The 22388-nt window shown below is 41.2% G+C and overlaps 1 protein-coding gene across 6 annotated transcripts in view; it reads right to left on the bottom strand.

Annotated features, from left to right (window-relative positions):
- Window positions 1-1065: 1065 nt before the first annotated feature.
- Window positions 1066-22388, bottom strand: part of LOC137423321 (pleckstrin homology domain-containing family A member 1) — a 222668-nt gene continuing 201345 nt past the window's right edge. For 2 of the 6 annotated variants that reach the window (XM_078774336.1, XM_078774337.1), the window contains one exon: window positions 1066-5463. In XM_078774336.1, coding sequence (XP_078630462.1) covers window positions 5095-5463 — 369 coding nt within the window. In that variant the 3' untranslated portion in view covers window positions 1066-5094. Of the gene's footprint in view, window positions 5464-10524; window positions 10652-15509; window positions 15551-18477; window positions 18567-22388 lie in introns of all 6 variants that reach the window. The other 4 variants (XM_078774338.1, XR_013622865.1, XR_013622866.1 and 1 more) reach the window with 4 other exon arrangements.

Below are 22388 nucleotides of genomic sequence, written 5' to 3' on the forward strand. Positions count from 1 at the left end.
TTAACTTATCCCTGGACAATGGGCCAGTCTCTCTCACACACACACAGGGGATTGCAGATGTCGATGTTCACCAACGCGCCAATGTGGTCGTCCAGCATCGGCCCCGTCTGGCTCTCCGTGCGTCCCGCGAAGATGGTGATAGGCGAAGACCGGGGCTCGTAGTGCGTCTCTCAAACGAAGGAGATATATCGGGCGGAACGGCAAAGGGCGGACTTTTACGGCAAAGCGCGGACTTTTACGGCAAAGGGCGGACTTTTACGGCAAAGGGCGTTTACTCAGCCGTTCTTATGCAAGTGCGGCAAGGCGCATCAAGCACTGCGCGTTCTGGCTGTAAGTGCAACAACGAGTCCTTCTCCCGTAACTGGTGCAAGTCCTATTTAATGCCTTCCTCTCTCCCGGCAAGTCCTGTCGAGGGCTTTGCGCATCGGGTTATATATAGTTACGCCCCTCGGACCTTCTGGAACTCACCAGACTCTTCTCACCACGCTCTCTGACGCCTCCACCTCTGAGCTCTGATTGGCGGCTCATGCTTACAGTCATCGCTTCTGCCGCTCCGCCTCACTCCGCCCCGATCCTCCTCCGCCTCCCTCGTGTTAACTCGCCCAAAATGAACCAACGTTAACAAACTGTATTGAGGTTACGGACGTAGGATGATCGGTGGCAGTAGGGCCTATTTTCCTGGCTTTACACAATGCAGAATAAACACTGAAAAGGGCCTATTCTCACACATACAGAGAAATAACTATACTACAAATGAGGCTACATGTTGCTTGTGTGACTATCTATGGGGGACAGACTTTAACCTTTATTGAACTCACTGTACAAACCTCAAAACCGTTACAATATATATACCAATTTTATTCACAGTGGTCCATAGGTACTCGAGCTGTTAGCTTACATCAGAAATTAAGGAAATGAAACATATGTAACACCTGCCATAGTGTTGTAGATATAATGGCGTATTGTTTTCGACTCGTTTATTTTCAACATCACGAGCTTTGCCCGCCCCCCGACCCTAACCCCCAACCCCAACCCCAACCCCCCAAAGCATTCATCAAGACTGCACAAAGAATAAACGCTTTATTTTAAAATCACAAAACAGTCATAATTTTAGAATAAATGACATCTTCAAACAAACTTCAAGTGCAATACACCATAGTTGTTTAACACCAAAGCACTTGAACTGTAATCAGAGTGAAAAGTGAAGAACAACCCGTGGAATAAATTGAAGTTGTTTACTCAAAACCATCAGAAATGTATTGGAAAAAATATCACATAACATGAAGTGAAAATAAAAGTATGTCAGGATTGGAGGAAATGTCTTGAATGATAAAGTGTGAAAGATGTGTAAAATTCCTTAAACTCACTGTCGGCCAAAATATTGATTTTAATAAACAAACATCGAAATAGTTACATTCAAGCACAGTCTATATAATAAGGAAAGATCAGTCTATTTAATAAGTTGTTTTTGTTGATCAATGATTGGCCAGTAAGTACAGGTGGAAAGAAAATATGCACATTGCTTAGAAAGTAAGCAAATATGAATAGTGCCAGCTAAATGAGGCAGAAACGAAATAATATACTCTATCAAATTAAACCAGGGCTATAACCTGGGAGAAAGCATAACGACGAGGGGGACAAAGGAATAAATTAAGTCCTAAACTGGGATATGTATTATTGGAAGTTTTGACTCTATATTCACAACTCCTAGGAGTAGGACACAACAGGCCATTGATAGATGTGCCATGCGACATGGCTTGGAAATAAAAATGATAAAAAATAAAATGTGTAAACTAAAAATAAAATAGCAAAAACAATGCAGAAAACACTTAAAGTGCATCAAGAAAAAAAAGAGTAGAGCACAAAGATTACAAGAAAAAGGAAACAAGGATAGCAAAAGTATACAGTGAGTGTCAATTGTATTTTTGCACTTGTCTTTTAACGTCTTTCCCAGTATTTCCTCGGTGCTATCTTCTCAAAAAGGTGGCCAAAGAATTGTCCCCTTCCCATAACCCCTACCTCCATGACCTTCCCCAAACCCCATAAACAACTTTCAGGATGCTTTACAACACAGGATGCTTTACAACAGGAATAGGATGGTGAGCATATGATTGTTTATTATGACCTATCATTAGTTTAAGAGAGAGTATGGCTTGGTTCAAGTAATGAGAAAGATGTAGAAGATGCCCTCAAACAATGTTTAATCATGTAAATTTGGTTTAGAAAACCATCAACAAACAAGGCCATCCTGGACAAAGAAAGGTATAGGGGAGGAAACACGGAAACAGACACACAGACACACACACGGGATTTAGAAAGTATTCACACCCCTTGACTATTTTCACATTTTGTGTTAAAGCCTGTATTTAAAATGGGTTTAATTGAGATTATTTTGTCATGGATCTACAAAATACCCCATAATGTCAAAGTGGATTTAAAAAAAAGATATTTTTGCAAAATACTTAAAAATGAAAAGCTGAAATGTCTCGAGTCAATCAGTATTCAACCCCTTGGCTATGACACCAAATTGAGATCAGGTGCATCCAATTTCATTTAATCATCCTTGAGAAGTCTCTACAACCTGATTGGATTCCATCCACCTGTGACTAATTTAATTGAATGAACATGATTTATAAAGAAAAACACCTTTCCATATAAGGTCCCACAGTTGACAGTGCACATCAGAGGAGAAACTACCATTAAGTCCAAGGAACTGTCTGTAGAACTCCGAGATATAATTGTGACGAGACATTGATCTGAGGAAGCGTATAAAACAATTTCTAGAGTGTTGAAAGTACAAAGTGCTACGTTTGGCGGAAACTGAGCACAGCTCATCACCCATCTAACACCATCCTTACCATGAAGCATGGTGGTGGCAGCATCATGCTATGAGGATGCATTTCAGTGGCAGGGACTGGGAGACTTGTAAGGATAGAGGGAGCAATGAATGGAGCCAAATACAGGCAAACCCTTGAAGAGAACCTGCTTCAAAGTGCAAAAGACCTTGGACTGCAGTGAAGATTTATATTCCAACAGGACAATGACCACAAGCATACAACCAAAGCAACACTGGAATGGCTTCAGAACAAGAACCTGAAGGTCATTGAGTGGCCCAGCCAAAGGCCAGACTTGAATCTAATTGAGAATTTGTGGAAAGACTTGAGGATTGCTGTTCACCGACGTTCCTCATCCAACTTGACAGGGCTTGAGCAAATCTGCAAGGAAGAATGGGAGAAACTCCCAAAATCGAAATCTGCAAAGCTGATACAGACATACCCAAGAAGACTCGAAGCTGTAATCGCTGCCAATGCACTTATACGAAATGTTGACTCAGGGGATTGAATAATTCTGTAAATTACATATTTCTGTATTTCATTTATAGTTCTTTTGTAAACTTTTCTATGAAAAAAATTCCACTTTTACATTACGGGGTATTATGTGTAGATCAGTGACAAAAAGTATCAATTTGATGCATTTTAAGTTCAGGCTGTAACGCAATAAAATGTGGAAAAAGTCAAGAGGTGTGAATACTTTCTGAATGCACAGAAATATATATATATATATATATATATATATATATATATATATATATATATATATATATATATATATATATATATATATACATACATATATATATATATATATACACTGTATTTGTAGTAAAGCTGCTGGAAGTAAAATAATATGACAAAATAAAATGTACAAAAATAAGATGCTTTAAAAAAAGCCACGACGATATATTGGACTATACCTGAAGCTAGAAAATTGACATTTGTTCTGTTCCAAAAAATATGACCCAGCCACTTGATAGACATGAACAAATGTGTAAAGGGGTCCCAACAGCAGCAACCAGGATTTGTGTGGGCAATCACAAACAAACAAGCAAGCAAAATAAATGACTTAAATTGAGAACACTGTCTTTTGAAATAACAAAGAATAAGAACAAACAACTGTTGCTTGGTATAGATGACAAAAATTCCGAAAAGGAAAAAAAAAACAAATAGATACAATTCGTTAAGGCAATGCTTCATTACTACAAGTCTACACAAGAGTTGGATTTATACAATAAAAAGAAATCTTATATTTAAAATCTCCCTAGCCTCTGTTGAGAAATTGCTGTGAAAAAGGTGTCTATAAAATGCGAATGCTTGGGTGAAAGCTGCCTAAGTGTCTTTTCAGGTTGGTCAAAAAATGAAAATCATACCGTGTCAATTTGGAAGGGAGCCTCGGAAAGCTGGTGCGGAGCCCGAGAAATGGAAGCAGATACACAAAAAGCGTGCAAACAAGCAGCGGAACCCGTAATCTTCAAACCACAGTCATAATATTTAGTTATAACTTCTCAACAGCAATACGTGCAGTGCAAATTTTAAAAGGGCACGTCAAAATGATAAAGCATTGCAAGAACAAGAAAAAAATAAAAAAATAAAGAAACATTGGTGACAAAGTCAAATAAGGATGAAAATCAAATACAACTGTGAATGCAAAGGGATATTATACTTAAATCTGAAAATTTTAACGACATAATATAACAAAGCATGTCGAGGATCAGATGTAATGTGTAATATTTCTTTATCAAGCCCAAAACAATAACAATTCAGTGGTAATTTGCAATTAAGCTGAGAACACATGCACGAAAAGAAAAAAAATCACTATTATGCATCATTTAGGAAAATGCTCGCAGTGGTATTAGTTGTACTTGTTCACTTGGCACACGTCTTTTTAAAAGAAACGAAATAATAACAAACACCTCAATCAGGTAGTCAGTCTGCACATGGTTTACAAGCTGCTTCAGAAGATTTGAAAAAATAACCTCCCCTGCACCCCCCACTTTCTCCATTCAAAAACACAAAGGTGGTTAGTGGTTGAATCAAACTTATGATGTTAGATTTAAATCTGACCATCCAATTAAATCCAAACTCAGGTCAACGACCTGGACAGGAGGCTCAATTGTTAGACAAGAGTTTTTCTGTTCTGGAGACTTGCAACACTTCATTGTGGTTTATTTGATCTGCTTTGGCATCAATTATAATTTACTTTCTTAGTACCCACAAACAAGGCAACATGTCAACAAGCCAATCAAATATTGACAATCTATAAGGCAGAGCTGACTGCTAGCTCTTCCTCGTCGAGAGAAAGTCTACGCAGAGCTGAATGCGAAGAGTCCCTACTCCCAATGAGCGCAGTTCGCAGCTTGGCAGTGGAATGAGGCTGTGGTTGGGCAAGGCGACTGCCTACCTGGGCACTGCCGATGCGCAAGCTGCCCGCTTGCCCTGCATGTGCTTGTGCAGAGGAAGCAATCGGCTGCCAAAAGTCGGAGCGGGGTCGGCTGCGGTTGAGAGCACTTGCACCTCCATCTCTCCTCCGACCTGAACGCCCACTGCTCCCAGGCCTGTCATTGCACATGCCATTGTTTCCGTCGTACTGAGAGACAAGGAATGAGCCCAAAGGTGCAGGGACCTCCTGTAAATAAGAAAAGAGTAAGGGGAATTGGAGAATGAAACAAGGGAGTAAGAAAAAACAACAAGCCTATTTCAGATTGCTCCCTCTACCTATCCCTTCCCAAACGCATCCCTTATAATTATAATTTTGGTTATTTGAAGCTTTCACCTTTTATAATAAAGGACAATCAATGAGGTGAGTGCAGACATTGAGATTACATGAATTTGGGCACATTATGAGCAAGTATTGTGAACAATTTGGGGACATTAATTGAGTGCATTTATTTTGGTTACAATGTTAGTCGCTGAAGCCAGCATGCAATCTAAAGGCCTGGGGTGTGGTTACGCAGGAGGCCTACAATTGCAGCATAGTACAAATTTTCCACCCAAACAAAAGACCAAATTTAAAGAAAACCCCGATTTTCATTACACAAGATTTCTGGGTAAAGCTTGGGATTTTTGTATTGCTGATAAAGTACTCATAAACTATGTGTTGGAATTTTGACGAGCAGTACAGTGAGCGAGACTCTTGCCATGCAGGGTGGCAGTGCATTGCAAGCAATAAACTGCAATATTATTAAATAGGTATGTTTGCATTGAAAACATGGTCATCGAGTAGCTGGGCAAGTTTCAACATTAGACAGAAATTAGTGATTAATGAAAAACTCAGCAGATATTTCAGCACACTAAAACACACTCCCCATCAAAATATCCGATTACATATGGTGAAATATACAAGAAAATACCCACCATACTGGTGGAATAAAAATATATTCTTCAAAACCTGATGGAATAAAATGAAACTTGCACAGGCACAACTTCAGGGTGCCCTCATTAATCCCTGAAAGTTTCAGCTTCCTAAGTCAAATCCTTTCAGAGGAGTAGATCATTCATACATACATACATACATACATACATACATACATACATACATACCCTCCATTATATATAGATAATAATATTTTCATAGAATCAAGAGAATGTGGCCAAAATAATATTTTCATTTATCCCTTATTTTTTGTTTTGTTACAATGTTAGTCGCCGTAGCCAGCAAGACTGGACCCTTCCCCACATGCAAGAAAATGCTGTTAAACAAGTGCTGGTTTGCTCAACTATCAGCTGAGTACACGAAAAAAGGTTTTTACCCATTAAGCTCAGAACCACAGGGGTATCCTATGTAGGAATGGTGACCTATTCAAGATGGTGTTCCCTAACCAAAGATACTGGTGCTAGGATGCGAAATGGCAGTTTATGGCAGTCTTGCTTGCCTGATGGTGCGAGGAGGATCGTACATCATCACCCTGCAGCTGCTAATGCTAATGCTACTACAGCCACACAAAAATCAAGATAGTAATAGGGAGCCACAATTCAGCTGTTAAACTACTAAGATAGAGTGACAGGTTTAAGTCACATGATCAGAACACAGAAAGGATAATGGTAAACAAAAAATAAAATAAGCAAAATAAATCAATATGAAAACAACTAAAGAGTTCATAGAACACCTTACCCTGCACAGTCTTGAGAAACAAGGACAAGGGCAGGGTCTGAGTGGCAGAGATGTTTTTCATTGGACAGAGAATGGCAGAGCTGGTAGGAGATGTTTTTTGCGCCCGCAAAAACCGTGAATACGCGGAGCACAGGGCCATGAGTGTAGAAGCAGGTCACATTCACAGACCTCGTGTATTCGCAGTTCAGGTCACATGAACTGCGAATACACGAGGTCTGTGAATGTTGAAAGCGTGAAAGTTGAGGTTTCATATTATTTCGGTGGTGGCCATTATTAATTCTTCAATAAATAAAAAAATCCCCAAGGTTGCCAGCTTGGCACCCGGCTTATTTATGATCAGTCGGGTCAGTTCTATGAGAAACAACAATAAAAAAAATACTCCAAAGCATGCTTTTGTGATCTACCAGACTGATATACCCCATTAGACCTTCCATCTGAGGGCCTTCTGAAATAACACAAGGTTTACAAGTCATAATCAAAAGGTCCTCCATTGGTAAACCACCTCAGTACCAAGCTAAGAGGGAGCTAAACAGAATTAATTAATTAATTTTCTACTTTTTTTTTTTTTCAGGTTCTGCTCATCTTGATTAATGGCATAGAGAGGCCCCAAATGGCAAAGAGAGAACAGTGTCCATGACAACAATTTCACCCCATTATTATCAAATGGGATACTATTGTGATTTTATTATTGCCAAACCTCAGGAATTGATATCGGATTGAAACTCGCACAGCTTATTTGTATGAATATGTACTACGTATATGTGTATAGAATCTGATCGGAATTAGTCAAAGGTCAAGGCCAATACCATTCAAAACATGTAAACACCTATTAGGAGGTAATTAGAAAATGTATCAACCAAATTTGTTACACACAACATTCCATCATATAAAACACTTGATAAGTCAAATTTTCCAAATTACCAAATTGCTGTTTCCATGGCAATTATTGTTTATTTGGATTTCGCAAGTATACCATGCACGACATCTTTCTTGTTTGTTTGTCTGTGAGCAGGATATCTCAAAAAGTTGTACTGATTCAGATGGAACTTGTTGGACAGGTTATGTGTGTAACAAGGACGAATTGATAAGATTTTGGTGAAGATCGGAATCCAGATCCTGGTACGAGAATTTTTTAATTTCTCAATTGATTCTTCACCTTTGAGTGATATGGCCAAAAACAATATATAGCATAATGTTTCAAAAAGTTGTACATGACTTATGACAAAACGTGGTGCATGAGTTGGTTAGGTGACAAAAACAAATCGATTAGATTTTGGCTCAGGTCTGAATCCAGATCTAGCCTATCAGTGGGATTCAAAACGTAAACTGTTCAGCCTGGCGGAGGTAGGTACTCTCCCGAGTGGCGTTCTAGTTCTTTGAGATTAATACTATTAAAATCCTAGGGATCCATAGCCAGCACCCTAACCGTTAATCAAACACCAGGCTTTATCCTTAGTACTCACAACGCTCTTGATACTACTTTCACAGGTAGTATTACTTCTCCGAGCAATCTTTGTAGCTTAGTTGAACTGCCAATATTGCTCATGTTCGAAAACTCAATACAGTACAATCAAATCAAATTAAATACCATGTAGCTCGTATCAAATGGAATAACGCATTACAAATCACGGAGGAGCTGCCAATCCTGTTCAGGCATGGGAGTCAGTTATCCTTTCTCCATGTTCTGACGTGGCACAACAATCCAACCCTCACCACAATCTTAATAAATGTACTTCAACCTACAAATGACTGTACCGAAAATGTTTGAAAAATAAATAATTTCAATACACATCAAAACTTACAACACAAATTAATTATATCCATGAATCAATCACCTGTTTCAAAGTTACTATCGGGATACAACTGTATGTGTGGGATATGTGTAAAGTTTCAATCTCTAGTCCTTGAAAATGTGTAATGCCTGAAATGTACCATCATGAAGGATTATTTTTCCGTGATGCCAATGTTCCAACAAGCCTTGGCCAGTATGACCAAATGGTGAGATGCAATCGTTTTGAGCGCAACGATGGCAGCTCAAGCTAAATTCCAAAAACACTCGGACACACAAGCCTATACTCCAGACACTGTGGTCGGATCCCTCTCTCCCTCTTAAATATTAGATTGAGCAAACGTTTGAGTGTTCAACAACTACATGACAATGCCAAAAACAAGTCTTCCGTGGTTACAAACAAACAGACAGACAGACAGACAGACAGGGGTGAAAACAACCTCCATCCACCTTTGGTGGCAGAGGTAATGAGAGTGAAGTCAATGACACGCCATTGCAAATCCCCATGCTTCCCACCAAAAGTATAGTGGAAAGATGGCAAAAAGTTTTAACAGGAATGACCCAATTTCAAATTTTGAGATTTCTACCCCTGTGATCCTAAGTCCCCACCCCCTGGGACATGAACAGGGGCTCATATCCAATTTTAAAAAAAAACATAGTTCATGCGTACCCAATGTTGATTTCATCTGCAAGGTTTCATTTAAAAAATGTTTTAAAATGTGCCTGCAATTGCACTTTTTTGTCATTTGATTTTTTAAAACCTAGCCCCAGTGGGTAGGGCCAAAAATGATGCTGCTTTTTCTTTGTATACAAAGTCGAGGCTCATGCAAGAGCACCTTCTTGCCTTGTGGTAATCATAACTACCAAGGTTGGTGAATTTCTGCACAAGCATTTAGGAGATAGCATGAAGGACAGACAGACAGAAAGTCCCAATTACAATATCCCCCCCATTTTTTCCAAAAAGCATGGGGTAGCTAGGTAGCACCAGGGTACATACATACATACATAAGTTAGTCATCACTGCATTCACAGCAAGAACATACATTTTTAACAAAAGAATGTCAATTTATTCACAAGGTTTGAGTCTCGAACTGATCACATTCAAAACATGTAATATATGGAGATGTAATTCTAGGCGTCTGCTCGAAAAAGAAGAGCAGAGGTTGCAGATAAGATCATCATTGATGTATTCATACTAACTACTGAACACAGAAAATAAGGGGTGGATGAAATACAAAATGAATTTGACGAGTTAATAGAATAAGTGGGAATGGTAGTGGTGATTAGGAGAGATCAGAATGCTACCATGGGAGCAGGAAGCTGTGGAAAGCAACAGGATTGTGCTAAAAGTTGATGGAGGACTTCCCCAAAGGAAGGGATTCATGGTAAACAATACATGGTCCAAGCATGAACACATGTATAATTATATAACTATATATATATATATATATATATATATATATACATACATACATAAATAAATAAATTCCCTATAGAAAGTCCACCCCCTTTCAAATATTTCACCTTTTGTTGCCTTACAGCCTGGAATTAAAATGTACTAAATCAGAATTTTTTCACCTTTATTTAAACATCGGAACCCACAACTTCCCGGTGAAAAACAAATTCTACAAATTTCAGAAAATAAATTTAAAATACAAAACTAGAATATCTTGGTTAGATAAGTGGCCACCCCCCCCCCCCCCCCCCCTCTTATAATAGCAATTGTAAATTATCCCAGGTGTAACCAATCACCTTCAAAATCACAAACCATGGTAATTGGCCTCCACCTGTATTAAATTGCAGGGATTCTGACTATTTCAGAATAAAATGAGCTGTTCCTGTGAGTTTCCTCTGCTGAGTAGTGCATTTCACATCAAAGACTCGACCATGAGCACCAAGGAGTTTTCAAAAGACCTCCGGGATAAAGATGTGGAAAGGCAAAGATCAGGGGATGGGTATAAAAATATTTTAAATGCCTTGAATAACACTTGGAGCACAGTCAAGACAATCACTAAGAAGTGGAAGGTGTATGGTACCACCAAGACCCTGCCAAGATCAGGCTGTTCCTCCAAACTGGATGACCAAGCAAGGAGACTGATCAGAGAGGCCACCAAGAGGCCAATGGCAACTTTGAAAGAGCTGCAGGCGTTTATGGCAAAGACTGGTCACTGTGTACTTGTGACAACAATATCCCAAGCACTCCACAAGTCTGGCCTGCATGGTTAATTTTATCCCTGAAATTTTACAAATCACACCCTGTATGGGAGTATGTGTTTATCATATCCAGTTTGTCTCCAGATTTGACAGTTAACTTGTGTTTACAATTATAGAGCCAAGAATACCTAGTCTATTTTCATTAAAAAAACAAGGAGGTTTTTCTTTTCTGCATATATGAAGAAAGAACAGTACAGTAAGTGGCATGATATAAATTAGAACTTACAAAAGAAAGTTTAGACAAGGTTCCTGGTCTGTGAGGTAATCAAATAATCTCAAAAGAAAATTCAAAGCGGGGTTGCCATGTACAGGGTGGCCAGAAACCCTGGGCACATTTTGAAGAATGATACCTGCAACAAACAAGTAAGTTTATTATTGTTCTTTGATGCGCATCGTAAGAGGTGACTAAGGGTTGGCGTCAGGAAGGGCATCCGGCCATAAAAACATTGCCTCAAACAGGGAACCATGATTGTCATGGGGCCCGCAAGGCCAACCCCCATTCTAGTGGGGAAAATGGCCTTAAAACGATCATTCATTCATTAATTTTGATGCAAAACAAAACATGATTACTCGTTAAACAGTCCAATCAATCTAATATACATGAAACAGATCAGTTCAAATGTTCAAACTGCTTCCCTTCATTGTCTATGCACAGCTGTAGCCGTGGCGAAACACTCTGACACACAGTTCTGCATGTTTCAGTCGTTAAGGCAGCAGTCTCATTACGGATGAATTGTTTCAAGTCTCTAAAGGTCGTAGGATTCCTCGCATACACTTTGTGTTTGAGGAAACACCAAAGGAAGAAATCACAGGGTGTTGTTAAAGCACAAGACCGCAGCGGCCATTCAACCGGACCATGACGACCAATCCATTTGTCTGTAAAGTTCAAATCAAGGGCCTCTGTAAAGTTCTGTAAAGTTCACTCTGTAAAGTTCAAATCAAATCAAGGGCATCGTTTTATTTAGTGTACAGTGGCAGCATAATGAGCAGGCGCACCATCATGCATGAACCACATTTGGCTATCATCGAGTGGAAAAGCATGCTGCTCCAACATTAGAAGGTAATTTGCAGCATTCACATTTTCCTCGAAAAATATTGGTCCAACAATGCCTCCAGAATAAATTTCTGCCCAGACGGACACACTAGCTTGATACTGGACGTTGTGCTCAACAGTAAATAATGGGTTGTCTACTGCCCATATCATGCTGTTATGATGATTCACAGAACCAGATAAAGCAAACTTGGATTCATCTGACCACAAGATCCTGTTTTGCAAATCATTGTCCATATCCATTAACCCAAGCAATGTCTCACATACCTCAAGGTGCCTGTCAAAATCATCCTCAGAAAGTTGGTGAAATAATCTGGGTATGTATGGTTTCGCATTAAAGTCTTTTAGTATTCTTTGAATCAATGTTCGGCTTATGTTGGTGACGTTTGATAAACGACGAGTTGATAATGGTGTGTTACTGTCGAGTTGATGTTGAATGATTGCTCTGCTTTCCTCAGTTTGAATAGTATGAGGCCCACCTTGTGACTGGTTTTGGAAGAATGCTGCCGGTTTCATCAAACTGCTTGTTTATTCTGCCAGTGGTTCTTCTGTCAATTGCGTCGGCGTGTTACGGATCCGGCACTTCCGCCTTTGTTGTTATTATATACTTGTATGATTTTTAGTTTCGGGTAATATTGTTGTTAAGATTTTTGTGTGAAATGGAGACGACTTTAGTAAAAGGTGAAAAGAAGTGTTTGTGAAGGAAAAAGGAAGACGCAGCAAACAAACCGGAAGAGAAGGGCAGAGAGGAGACGGCCATGAGAGAGATACAGCCGTGAACCGCATCGAGGCTGCGAGCGGACTTTTTTGATATTGGTTGCGAATACGTTGAGGCTTCCCATGAAAGGGATTGCCCGCGACATCGTCCTATATTGCAATTGCAATTAAACCTGCGTCTCAGGTTTTATTACCAAGCGTGAGTTATTGTTGGAGGGAGCGAGCGCCTCCATCACAGGCCTATACGTCATTTTGTCCTCAAAGAGACTGTCCGCTTGGTGAATTTTGTTTTGTCACTGGAATAACCATATCGACCTCTCACCACGTAACTCCTCGTTCGCCATAGTGCTGATACCTGCCTGTTCTCGTCGTTCTGCACAGCTTCAACCAGCGTGGGGATTAGTGCACGGACTTTGGGGAACGTTACATGCCACTCACGTTTGTTGTATCGTGAGTTTATTGCTTTGAGAGCATTGGGGGAATGATGGTACCATCATATGTATTGTTCATTTGATGCAAGTGACATTTTCAATGTACTTTCTTTAATAGTGTTATTATTGTGTATGTGAGAGTTCTTTCACAATTAATTGTTTGTTCCACACAATTGCATTGGTGTGGTTTTACCATGGTTTATTAGAATTTGCAAAATAACAAAGCTTTCTGCCGCGTTCCCTCTCGAGACTCTGAGGTGCACCGTAACTGGGGTTTGGGGAGGTAACACGTAACAGGCACCACATTCTTTGACAAGTTGTCTGTGAACTTCAGCCAAATTTCCAGATACAGAATACAAGCGTACAGTGCGAATTTTCTGTCTCACGATATCCTCCGTCATATTAGGGCATCTAATTCACAATGAACTGAACTAATGCAAAGACAAACGTGTGCAGCACAGTGAGCAAATCTCACCCCGATCCATATCACGTGATGCACCTCACCTTGTTGCGTATCACATGATGCCTGGGTGTGTTGAAGCGATCACATCCATTTACGAGTATGTGATGGTACGAGTACACAAATCATGTTTTGTTTTGCACCAAAGAACAATAATAAACTTAGTTGTTTGTTGCAGGTATCGTTCTTCAAATGTGCCCAGGGTTTCTGGACCACCCTATATAGTGTTACCATTTGAACACAGGGCTTAACCGAGTAATGTTGGCACATTCGTGGCTTCACTGGAACGTGCTGTCAGCCAAGATTACGGGAGCATGCTGTTAGCCATGATTGTGTTGTCACGGGAACATGATGTTGGCCATGATTGTGTCGTCACGGGAGCATGTTGTCGGCCATGTTTGTGTCGTCACGGGAACATGTGGTTGGCCATGATATTTGGCCTCACCGGAACGTGCTGTTGGCCATGATTGTGGCCTCACGGGAACGTGCTGTTGGCCCAGATTGTGGCCTCACAGGAACGTGCTGTCGGCCAAGATTGTGGCCTGACGGGAAATTGCTGTTGGTCATGATTGTGGCCTCACGGGACCGTGCTGTTGGCCCAGATTGTGGCCTCACAGGAACATGCTGTTGGCCAAGATTGTGGCCTGACGGGAAAGTGCTGTTGGCCAAGATTGTGGCCTCACCGGAACGTGATGTTTGCCAAGATTGCGGCCTCACGGGAACGTGCTGTTGGCCAAGATTGTGGCCTCACGGGAACGTGCTGTTGGCCAAGATTGTGGCCTCATGGGAACATGCTGTTGGTCAAGACCGTGGCCTCAAGGGAAAGTGCTGTTGGCCACGATTGTGGACTCACGGGAACGTGCTGTTGGCCACGATTGTGGCCTCACGGTAACGTGCTGTTGGCTACGATTGTGCATGGGAATGTGCTGTTGCCATGATTGTGGCCTCATGGGAACGTGCTGTTCGCCAAGACTGTGGCCTCACGGGAACGTGCTGTTGGCCAAGATTGTGGCATCACGGGAATGTGCTGTTGGCCATGATAGTGGCCTCATGAGAGCGTGCTATTGGCGAAGATTGTGGCCTGCATCATTGTTCTGTACTGTTCCTTAGTGTTTTGTCCCATTTAAGTGTTTGCTCCTATGATTGCCTTATAAACAATAGTAGTTTTATTCAGTTTGCCTGAAAAAATACCATGTTGACATATTGCGCATTGGAAAAATTCAGCACTCAAACAGTTTATGTGCTGGAATCACAGGTCAAGTCCCACTGTGAAGATTTTTGTCTTTTGCATTATTCATGTGAAAGGACAAGGTGTCATATCTTCATTCTTCAGGTTATTTATATACAAGTTCGACAATGAGCCTCTGGTTAAAAAAGAATAATAATAATAATAAATACATTGCCAGAAGGAGTCAAAAACACTACTTTAGTTAGTAGAGATTTCAAATTCTGCTGAATATTGCTCTTTATCAACAACCTTCAATGCATGAAGTCTATCACAAAAAAACAGTAAGTCTGCAGAACAAACCTAGTTCCACTGAAAATAAGCTAAAGCATTTATTTAAAAAAAGAATAAAAATAAGAACGAACAGCTCAAGAATAAAGCATCCAAAATAAAACAACGGCCAGTAAAGACCATTTTCTGGCCAGGCAAGTTATTGTTGCATGCAAGAGGATCGCGCAAATACTAAGCAGTGAAGGACTGTAGTTAAAGTAGCTGCATGCATATTGCATACCCACCAAGATGACACCGCTAAATTAGAGGAGCAGTCACTAAAGTCTTGGATGTTAGCATATAGCATGGAATGAAAGCTAAAATGAGGCAACCAGTCTGCCATAACAAGGCAAAGGAGATGGAAAGTCTGAGCGAACAAGGAAGGCTACCAAATTTGCAAATACCTCAGGCCAAATGGCCTGCCGAGCTGACGACTGTGGCGAATCTGCAAAAACATGGTATGTATCAGATGTGCAGAGCAAGTCGGTATACATGGTAAACAACGCACTGGTATCTAACAAGGAAGGAAACAGGTGAGGTATGGTAATGTAGGTAAACTGTCCAATTGTTACACAATATGCAAAAATGAAACATGTGCTTTGAGTATTGTAGAAGGTTGAATAATGTATGCCAAAATACATGTCATGAAACAATCTATATTCTGTGCATTATGAAACAGACATATTTGGACTGACTGCCAATGCATAAATGGCATGAAGACCATTGAGTAATAAGTAAAGGTACAGGACAGGGAGCTGAGTTGTGTGTTCAGGGGGCAGAGGTTGCTAATATATAAACATACACAATGGCAACCCACCCAGTATAACCCTCGACAGGAAACCGCTTTGGCATCAACGTGTGTGTGTGTGTGTGTGTGTGTGTGTGTGTGTGTGTGTGTGTGTGTGTGTGTGTGTGTGTGTGTGTGTGTGTGTGTGTGTGTGTGTGTGTGTGTGATAAAATACCAACAGAAGCAAGCGGTAAAAATCCGTTAGCATAGAAAAGCCTTTGCGTATTATTATTATTATATAGAAAAAAGGAAAAGAGAAGATTGGACACCATTCCCCTGGAGAAGCAAAGTCTGCTACAACATTGTACACAGTTGCACAGCAGACTAACGGGGTGTAAAGATTGCGTGATGTGAACAGCCGACCCAGCGTGGGTAATGCGAGTGCAGTCGCACTTCTTCCCGACGGAGTAAAAAAAGTTGGTGTTCTTAGCGATGTGGATGCCGAGGACGACCTGAAGGGAAAGTCAAAGAGTGGTTTGCACCATGGGACAACATCCCGCATCCGAATGCGGTGTCAGCAGGGAGGGGGAGTGGAGGGACTGTCCAAAAAGGCCTTTAGCTCCATAAGGATGGACACTCCTAGATGCCTTAGCGATTAATACATAGATTGACAATAATTATGGAAATGTAAGAAAAACGGTATAAAATGTAAATAAGTGATAGAACTGCATCTCATGTGCAAAAATAGCCCCTCCCCAGTGGGCTGACGGTCATCTCTTGAGGTTGTAGTTCAGACCTCTGATGATTTGGAGGAACTCCCTCCCCCTCTGGGGAGCTCTCTGATCCGAAATCGAAAAATCTATGGCCGAGCGATCATGCAGACCATTGAGTAGAGGGGCTTTAATCAGGTTTTAGAGCAATCAGTTGCTAAATAGGGGAGGAGTATGGATCCAAAGTTTGGGGGTTAACCCCCGGGTGCCCTCATGATCCGAAATTGAAAAATCAAAGTTCAAGCGATTGTGTGGGATACTGTCTTTTCATGTGTCAAGTTTCAGAACAATCAACCAGGTGACAAGGGAGGAGTAGCAAAAATAACAAAAAGTTAACTGACGGACGGACAGACATCCAACATCACAATCCATTTTATAAATTAATCTCTTCGAGAATCAAGATGACATGACCTAAAAATAAAATGCTCCATAGTACAGTCATGTTGACATATAATACACCGATTGGTTGGCAGACAAGCAATCAGAAAGTGCCACACTGTGATACAAGTAGAGGTGGTGATATAATTGCAATGTGGTGATTGTGAGGTGAATACTGTCGTGGCAGAGGGACAATCTGAGCCACAGTGATGATGATGATGCTGTGAGTCGTTGCTTTTGACGAATCTTTTCCCTTCGTTGGCGTGCTCGCATTGTACGTTGTGCGATTGCCTGTATAGTCCAATGCAGAACCCACAGCGTCTACTCTAATACAGTTACAAGTCTACAGATGTAATACTTCCAAGAATGGCCAAAAGATCTTGCAAGTTTGGCACTTGTGCTTCCTTTCCACGGGTAGCGCTTGCCTTTCATATTAGCAGTGCTCTCCATGTCCTAATGCGTGGAGTTCTGTTACAATTTACTATCTCCCCGAGGATGTTCTATCTCAGCGAACCCCTTTCCTACACGGAAAAAGGAACATGGTTTTTGGGTTTTTTCTTTCCTAATTTTTAAATTATTATCTATATAATAATAGCGTAAGGACTCGACTTTGTGATCCCTTTTATGCCGCACCCAGTGACCCGATGCCCACGGCACTAATGGATTTACGATATACGAACCGCGCTCTTTGTTTATCACGTACAGCCATACTCGAAAAATCTGAATTAGCCGACGTTGGGGCCCAAAAGCATCCGATTAACTGCCGATACGACTCCATCTTACGACGCCATCGTATTGGCGTCTGCTGGGTGAAGGCGAAGCAAGCCGTCCACTGATTGGACAGGTGAAGGCGAAAGCAAGCCGTCCACTGAGTGGACAATCCAGAGCATGCATTTGTGCCGGTGTCGGCGATCGTTGTTCATATACGCACTCTTCATTCTCATCTTTCTTCCTAACTCTTACTCGGACAAGCAAATCCCCTATGCCATCCATAATGGTACACTCTATCCATACACCACATCCTCCCTTCCGTGGATGTTCCACGGGTTTCGGCTGGTTATTATTATCTTTCCTAAAGGACGTGAAAGTAGGGAACATGGTTCTTTTTGAAAATGGTTTATTAAAATAAAGAAACAGGACACAGTGATTCGGGACAATGAAATTCGGACGAATCTACCAGACAAAGACAACAAATCAGAGAGGGGATGACAAACACTGTACAAGAAAACTAAAACCCCTTTGGTACAAATCTCTCATACACCAGTACTGTACAATGGGGAGACAGGCAAGGATTTCAAGATCTTTGCAATGCCAGCCCTCATGCTGCCAGACTCCTCAACTCAAGACTTGTGGGACATGAAGAGCTGGGAGACAGACGGCAGTCGTTCTATTCTGGAGACTTGTAACATAAACACCGTAACACTCCAATCGAACTCCATGTGAAGTAACTGCCATAATGTTCTCAACTGGAAATTACGACTGGCCCGCTGCACTTACGCTGCCCAGTTTCTTCCACTGTCCGCACTCTTCCACAGACACGCCTGTGGCCACGCCTGCCTGGCTCAGCATTTGGTTACTCAGTGTTCCTGGAAGGAAGGCAATCACACAATGACTCGGCGCTCTGCCCTCCTCGGCGCTGTTGCAGTTCTTAACCAAGGCGAGCCACGCAGGAGAATGAAGGGTCCCATGCGCAAAGCGATAAAATGAGTCCTGTGCCGACTTACCTCATACTGTTGTCTGAGAGGAAGACAACAACAACAATAACATGCATTTTAAGGCCATTTTCCCTGCAAGAGCGGGGGTTAGCCTGTCTGAGAGGAAGGTACATGCAATTTACAATCTTAGCCCTACACTAGTCTATCGGTAACAAGACTGCCTTCATTGGTGCATATACTGTATCAACAGGACAAATTAACCGTATGTGTTCCTCATTACATAGGAGACATTGAACCTACTCGAGTACACAGACCATGCTATCTTAACACATTTCAGTTATGCTCCCTGCCCCCTCCCTCACCCACTTTCCACATAATAATACTGTGGCTCCTGGGAAGAAAGTGTCACATGACAAGCATATAAAAATTAAAGTCTCAACTGATGAATGTTATTCTATATGCCAGATTGCAGCTCCGCTTCATTTTTCAGGAGGAGCTGTATATGCAAGACTGAGGAGAATCCATGAAACGGATGCTGTAGACAATAGAAGCGTTTGAGGAAGAAAGCCCAAACTATCCAAAAAGCGGTGCTAAGTACCTCCAGTTATGTTATAGAAATACACGTTAGACAATGATTCTGCAGAGATCTTGCAAATCACCTAGATTAAATTACGGGTGTTATAGTTTCTTCAAGAATGGCATGATAAACATTATCGCAACTTAATCGACTGAGAAAGTGGATTCCACAGGTGATCGACAAAATGTCTTAATCTTAAATTTTGTCTTAATCGACAAAAGAGGAACAAATGAGTGGAGGTAAGCAGTGAGCCTGGATTTTGGGAGTATCACCAGAAGTGGATTATTGGCAGACCACACGTGCCCTGCAGAAATGTGAGGAGGGACGAGGGAGGTAGGTGGGGAGGGGGGATGAGAGGGTGATGAGCACAGAGGGTGAAAGACTGGAAAGGAGGTGGTAGAGGACAGAGGCTACGGACATGTCAGGGGCCAAGTGATTGATGAAGATGGGTAGCAGGACTGGGCCCAAAACAGTCTTTGGACATTCCAGCCTTGCCAGAGAAATGAGATGATAGGATCCCGTTGAGAGCCACGTGAAGACAAGAAGAGTGGAATAAATCAGCAAAATATGACAGGAGGTGCCTAGAATGCCATAGGCTGAGATTTTGGAGAGATGAGATGCCAGACTGTTAAGTATTCAAATATATCTAGAGATGGTCCTGATTTCTTGTCTGAGACTGAGTGCCTCCATCCAAAGGTGAGAAAGTAGAAGCAGTGTGTACAGGGTTAAGCAACCGGGTTGGAATCTTAATTGATGGTCTGAGATCAGGCTGTCAAAGAAAGAGGACTTGTCAACTGTGATGATAGATTCCATGACTGCATACAATTGAAAATAGGCTAACAGGCCTGTAAAGAGGCTCTGGGAGTTTTTGCACCATTTTGGGGGTAATGCAGTGATGTTAGTCTACTTCCAAGTACACAAAAATGACCTACAGCAAATTATATGATAAAGAAAACAGAAAGAGGATGTGCAAGAGTGGCAGAACAGGTTTTAGCACCCGTGCAATAATGCCGTCGGGCCCATCGCAGAATCAGAGTTGAGGATTGCGAGAAACCTCTCCACCATCTCACCACGGTGTCCAATATCAGTTGGTGCAAATTGGTAGAGTATGTACAAAGAGCGAAGGGTTGGGTTTGCAAGATGGAAGAACGGGACCATTTTGAGATGGAAGAGATTAACCAGCCTAGGCTGCAGCAATGAAGAGGTAGACGTCGACTGATATGGATGGCAATGTCAAGCACATGTGAGGCTCACCAAGATTAAATATCACCAAAAGCAATGTTCTCATTCTCCTCACACATAAAAAAAAAACGAGAACAGCACACGGTAGAGCGCATCTGCCAGACTGAACAGTTTACGTTTTGTATCCCACCGATAGGCCGGATCTGGATCCAGAACTGAACCAAAATCGAATTGGCTTGTTATTGTCACCTAACCAACTCATCCACCAAGTTGTCATACCTCTTTGCCCACAACTTTTTGAAATGCCAGGCTATATATCGTTTTTGGCCACGTCTCTCAATGGTAAAGAATCCCTTTAAAATTCTAGTATCTGGATCCGGATCTTCGCCAAAATCAAATCATTTCGTCCTTGTCACAAACCCAACCTCTCCACCAAATTTCAGCAGAATCCGTCCACAAAATTTTGAGATATCCTGTTCACAGACAAACAGACAAACAGATGGGTGAAAACATAAACATAAACATAACCAAACAGATGGGTGAAAACATAAACATAACCTTCAGTGGCGGAGGTTCAAAAAAAGAACCAGACAGTACGTACACATATCTAAACATGTTGAAGATATTGCATTGGAATTGCATGTTGCCATCTAAGCACTGCACATCTTCACAGGATGTGCCAACGCAGTCCGTTATGTGTGCAACGGTAAAGCTTGTCCCTTCCATTTGATGAAGCACGACCATAAATCCAGGAGAGCTGCGTCAAATTTGGAGTATTCCCGCATATCCCAAAATATGTTTGCACACATATAAGCTTTCGTCTGTACCATGTATGAATAAAAATCGTAGCTGACATCGGTGAATTCTACTGCCAAAAACATAGTCTTATAGCAACATTTTGAACAAAAGCACCAATCCCAGTATATGGATAATAATAAATGGGACAGACCCTCGCCACCTGCCTCCACGTATGTCTGTGCTATCGGAGAAAGGAAAGTGAAATTTTGTTTCTTATATGAGGAAGAATTAACAACCGATCCCCATGCCAGAACAGATGGAGAGAACAGATGGTTCGGAAGGAATGGCCAGTATTCCATAAAATGGTTTAATGGAAGACTGGCTCCAGAAGACATTTACTTTGAAATTGACAGACACCATTGAAGCAATGTGTGAAAAGAAGGACAAATATAAGACAGCTGAATACTGTTCTTCCTCTGAGTCAGCAATACCTGGTGCCTTATTATCTGAGAGAAGAGTCATTCGAATCAAACCCGGTGTTTAAAGCAAGCAGCCTGTTGGCAAAATGGTTAATGCTGCCGATGTCCCATTAACAATCACTTTAGTTGGCTGGATGAAAAATGTACAGTTTTTGCTGAAAATGGAGGTAGGGTAAATAATATGATTGTTTAACCCCAAGTCATGTTCCCATTAAAACTATCAATATGAATGAACACGTGAAGGCTATGCCAACCTTATGCATGTATATAACATACGCCAGGTGATTCATGACAAATATTGTGCAAAGCGAAGCTGACATCGGTGAATTATACTGCCATTTTCTCGATTTGGTGCAAAGGTGAGCCAGTCCCATTTGGGTGCAAGAAATCGTGCCATGTTTGTGTGGGAATATTAAACTACACAAAAATGTATTCAATCTTCCGTGAAATTGCAGTCGATCAAGGGCTAATCATGATTGTTATAAATTGTCGGAACAAGAACTTTAATGAGAGGTTTGGTGAATCGGAAAAACTTGGATTTTTCCACAAAAATACATCACAGCGGGTGAGTACAAAAAGACACCACAATTAATAGATGCACCCATCTTGCACAGCACAGCAAACCCAACTCCTTCAAATTCAATGGCATGGATGAGAGACTTTTCAGAATTAATTATTTATCAAAAGGAGTCAACAAAACAACAAAAGGTCATTTATCCCTTTGCATAACCATTCTAATAATTAGCTCGTGTGTTCATATCATCAGCAGGCCTGCCC

This window comes from Myxine glutinosa, chromosome 3 (assembly GCF_964187855.1).
Source record: "Myxine glutinosa chromosome 3, kmMyxGlut1.1, whole genome shotgun sequence".
Taxonomy (NCBI): Eukaryota; Metazoa; Chordata; class Myxini; order Myxiniformes; family Myxinidae; genus Myxine; species Myxine glutinosa.